Source organism: Chinchilla lanigera, unplaced genomic scaffold (assembly GCF_000276665.1).
Source record: "Chinchilla lanigera isolate Chin_1 unplaced genomic scaffold, ChiLan1.0 scaffold00015, whole genome shotgun sequence".
NCBI classification, from domain to species: domain Eukaryota; kingdom Metazoa; phylum Chordata; class Mammalia; order Rodentia; family Chinchillidae; genus Chinchilla; species Chinchilla lanigera.
This window is the reverse complement of record NW_004955416.1, coordinates 10,307,756-10,311,856: the sequence shown is the minus strand read 5'-3', so window position 1 is coordinate 10,311,856 and position 4,101 is coordinate 10,307,756. Positions and strand designations below refer to the sequence as shown.

The 4,101-nt window shown below is 39.9% G+C and overlaps 1 protein-coding gene across 4 annotated transcripts in view; it reads right to left on the bottom strand.

Moving 5' to 3' along the window:
- The window catches only part of Wdr76 (WD repeat domain 76), a 57,852-nt gene that overhangs the window by 26,107 nt on the left and 27,644 nt on the right, over positions 1-4,101 (bottom strand). For all 4 annotated transcript variants that reach the window (XM_005381415.2, XM_013512615.1, XM_013512616.1 and 1 more), the window contains one exon: positions 1,061-1,278. In XM_005381415.2, coding sequence (XP_005381472.1) covers positions 1,061-1,278 — 218 coding nt within the window. The remainder of the gene's footprint in view (positions 1-1,060; positions 1,279-4,101) is intronic.

Sequence of the window (4,101 nt, the reverse complement as noted above, 5' to 3'; positions counted from 1 at the left end):
CCAGCCTGGGCTACAAAGTGAGCTCAAGGCCAGCCTGAACTGTGTAGTGAGACCCTGTCTCAAAAAGACAAAAAAAAAAAAAAAGAAAAAAATTATTTGTAACAATAACTAATGTACCAACAAGTATTGAACTTATTTAGAATTTTAACCACTCCATGGACCCCCAAAGGAAAAATAGTCTACTGGTTTACAAATATAACTGTACAAATGTTACAAAAAGCATTTTTTTTCTTCTCTGATTTCTTGTGATCCACTGGTCATTCAATAATGTATTATTTAACTTCCATGTTTACCTAGTCAGAACTCTCTAACTTCCTATAATAATTTTTTAAACACTGGTACAGATACAAAGTAAAATATTAGAAATATTCCAAAACTATACCAGCTACCTATAAACCAGCAGATATAAAGTAAGTTTCTAGTTGATCTTTAAATCTTTCCAAAAATAAAAGTGCCATAAATGGAGTTATAGGTCATACATAATGTTTTTATTACAATTTTAGGTTTACTCAGAAAACTAAAAGTAAATGAACTTAATGCCAAGGCAAACAAAAATGCAGTTCTTTCAGTACTTTCACTAGTCATTAAATCCAAAAGGGCCTGACACGGTGGAACACACTGTAATCCCAACACTTGGGACATGCAGCAGGAGGATCACCTCGGGTTCAAAGCCAGCCTGCACTACACAGTGAGCTCAAGGCCAGCATGGACTACATAACAAGACTTTGTCTCCAAAAAGAAAAGAGAAAAAAAATCACACTCAAAAGAAGCCACCAAGGCGGGCGTGGTGGCGCACGCTTGTAATCCCAGCTCTTGGGAGGCTGGGTAGAAGGATCACTGTGAGTTCGAGACCATCCTGGGCTACAAAGTGAGCTCAAGGCCAGCTTGAACTGCATAGGGAGACCCTGTCTCAAAAAGACCAAAAAAAACCAAGAAGCCTCCATCAGTGTATAAAGGAGTATATCAGTGTATAAAGGAGAATTATTTGGCCTTTGTGTATTACAAAAGTCAGACGTCTTTGACAACCAAACTAAACCATAACATTTTCTGAAGAACATACCTCAGTCCTGCAGTAATGAAATACTGTCGGTGCACGGGGTGCACATGAACAGTTCTTATCTTTGTCATAGAAGAACTAATAAGCTTCTCATAAGAAGTCCCAGATGTCCGTCTATCCACCAGTGACAGGGTCCCATCCCAGTGTGCTACTAATAAAGTAGCAGCATCCTCTGTCAAGAAGTCAAAGGAAGAGAAGCTCCTGCTCTCATTTCTGTACACCTAACGGTAGAAGTGACAATTAGCTGTCTGACACTTTTCCTTTGAGAAAAGTCAATGCCTAAGTTCTTGATAAAAGAGTTATAAAGCACTTTACCCAAATCACCTCACTTATCTTCCCATTATCCACACAGGAAGCACAGGACGAACTGGAAACCAAGGCAGTGCTCAGCTGTGAGGCTTACCTCCAATCAAATGCCCCATCTACTCATGTCAGGGCCACACCCCAAATCTCAAAACCAATAACCCTCTGTTCCAGACATACCCTCTAAAACTTACTAGGAAATGAACTGTCTGAATTCCATCCAACTGAAATTATATCTTAATATATCAAGTAACTTTGCCAACTAAGTCCAAGATATCTTGTTGACTGTTCATCTGTTCTTGTTTGTTTGTTTGTTTTATTGGTTTTTCTCCGGTACCGGGAACCGAACTCACGACCTTGCGCTTGCCAGGCAAGCGCTTTTTGCCGCTGAGCTAAATCCCCAGCCCCTGTTCATCTGTTCTTGGAGTAGAGTAACAGATTAAAATTCTTGGGGCTAGGGATGTAGCTCAGTGGCACAGTGCCTGCCTGGCAAATGTGAGGTCCTAAGTTTGATTCCCAGTATACCTCCCCCCAAAAATTCTTGACAGTTATCAGGCTACATCTATCAAAACAGTTAATGCTTACAGTCGCTTACCTAATAATTTCACTGAAAGAAGTGGATAAAAATATCTGCTATAAGAAGGCTTGTAATAGCAACAAGAAGCTGCCAAGGCAGATCTGGTCAAAAGAATAATATAACATCTCCAATGAAATATCATGCAATGCTGGAAAGAACGAGGCAGTGCGGTTTTACTACTTCCCCAAGACATACTAGTCAATGAAAAAAATCGAGATGCAGAAGACTAAGCATATGGTATGAATCCATTAGTACGAACAAAGGGAGGAAAAGGTCTGTGTCTGTAAAGATGGAGTATTCACTTTCTGGAGGCACATTCAAGACACATGACAGCTACCTCCACAGTTCGGGAACTGCCAAGAGTAGATTTATTCTGTATATCCTACTGACCGTAAATATTTTATCAAGAGCACATATTATGGCTATAATATTTAATCATGTATAATCCACAATAATATCATCATGGGTTCAGGGTTCACATACTGAAACAAAAAATAAATACTTCTATCAAGTAAGAACAAATACTATTCTTACTGTTGAATCATGAATTGCTACTGATTTTTTGTTTTGATAACAAGTAGTATAAACTGAAAATAACAAATTAAACTCTAAAGCATCACAACTCCCACATATCCAAAAAATACTCAATATACACAAAGGAAACTTCTTAAATTACCTGGTCTGTATGCTAAAATGGCTAAGAACAGGGCTTTGGAGTCAGACAAACCCTAGTGCAAATTTTAGTCCTATCATTTAGATTTTTTTTGGTTTAGTTTTTTTGGGGGAGGGGCGGGTTGAGACAGGGTCTCATATACTTCAAGCTGGCTTCGAACTCACTATCTAACCTGACCTGGCTTTGAACTCAGGGCGATCCTTCCTGCCTCAGCCTCCCAAGTCCTGGGATTACAGGCATGCGCCACCATGCCCAGCAATTGCTTATGTTCTTGAGCAAGCTAATAAGCCTCTCTTTGCCTCAGCTTTTTCATTAGATGGAGATAAAATTACCTATTTCAAAAAAAAAAAAAAAAATTACCTATTTCATAGCGTTGTCATAAGGCTTAGTACTAAATATAAAGTACATTCATAATTTCACCTAGCATAAGGTTCAAGCAGTAGCATCAACAACCAATTACTGATACATGCAACAACACAGATTGAATCTTAAAAGCATTATGATAGGTGAAAGACGGCAGATACAAAAGCCTGCATACCATTTGACTCCATTTGATAGATACTGGGAAAGACAAAATTATAGGCACAGATAGTGAAGCCCTGCCTTAAAACAACCAAAAAAGGAGCAAGGGATATAGCTCAGTGGCACAGCACCTGCCTGGAAAGCGCAAGAGTTCAATTCCCGGTGCCAAAAAAAGGGTAAATAAATAAATAATATAGGCACAGTAATCACATCAGTGGTCACCAGGGGATGCAGATAAAGGGCACAAAGGGTGATGACAGAATTCTGTGGGGAGAAGGAAACTTCCTGTATCTTCACTGTGGTGATGGTTATACAGGTGTAAACAATTCTCCAAAACCCATAAAACTGCACACCTAAAAAGGTACATTTTACTATATAAAACAAGTTTCAATAAACCTGGCCTCTAAAAAGGTAGTTTTACAACTCACCAGACGGCTGGCGATATAGCTCAGTGGCACAAGGTATGGATGATGGGAATGTAAATGGAACCAATGGCTGAGGAAAATGTGGCAGTCCCTCAAGATGCTAAATATTGCTGGGCATGGTGGCACACACCTATACTCCCAGCACTTGAGGCTGAGGCAGGAAGACTGCCTCCAGCTAATCTCTTCCACCTTCGCCTGCAGAGTGAGTTCATGGCCAGCTGTAAGAATTACATAGCGATTGGGAGGCTGAAGCAAGAGGATTAAGAGTTTGAGGCCAGCCTAGGCTACATGGTGAGTTCAACGACAGTCTGGACTATGTAGTAAGACCCTGTCTCAAAAAACAAAAAAAAAAAAATCAAGATATCACTTAACACCTCTACATGAATGTTCAGCCCCACATTATTTGCAATAATTAAAATCAGTCAGGTGTGGTGGCACAGCCCTGTTATCTTAGCACTTGGGAGACTGAATCAGAAGGATCTCTGTGATTTGAGGGCAGCCTGAGCTACCTAGTGAGTTCAAGGCAAGCCTCAACTACATAGCA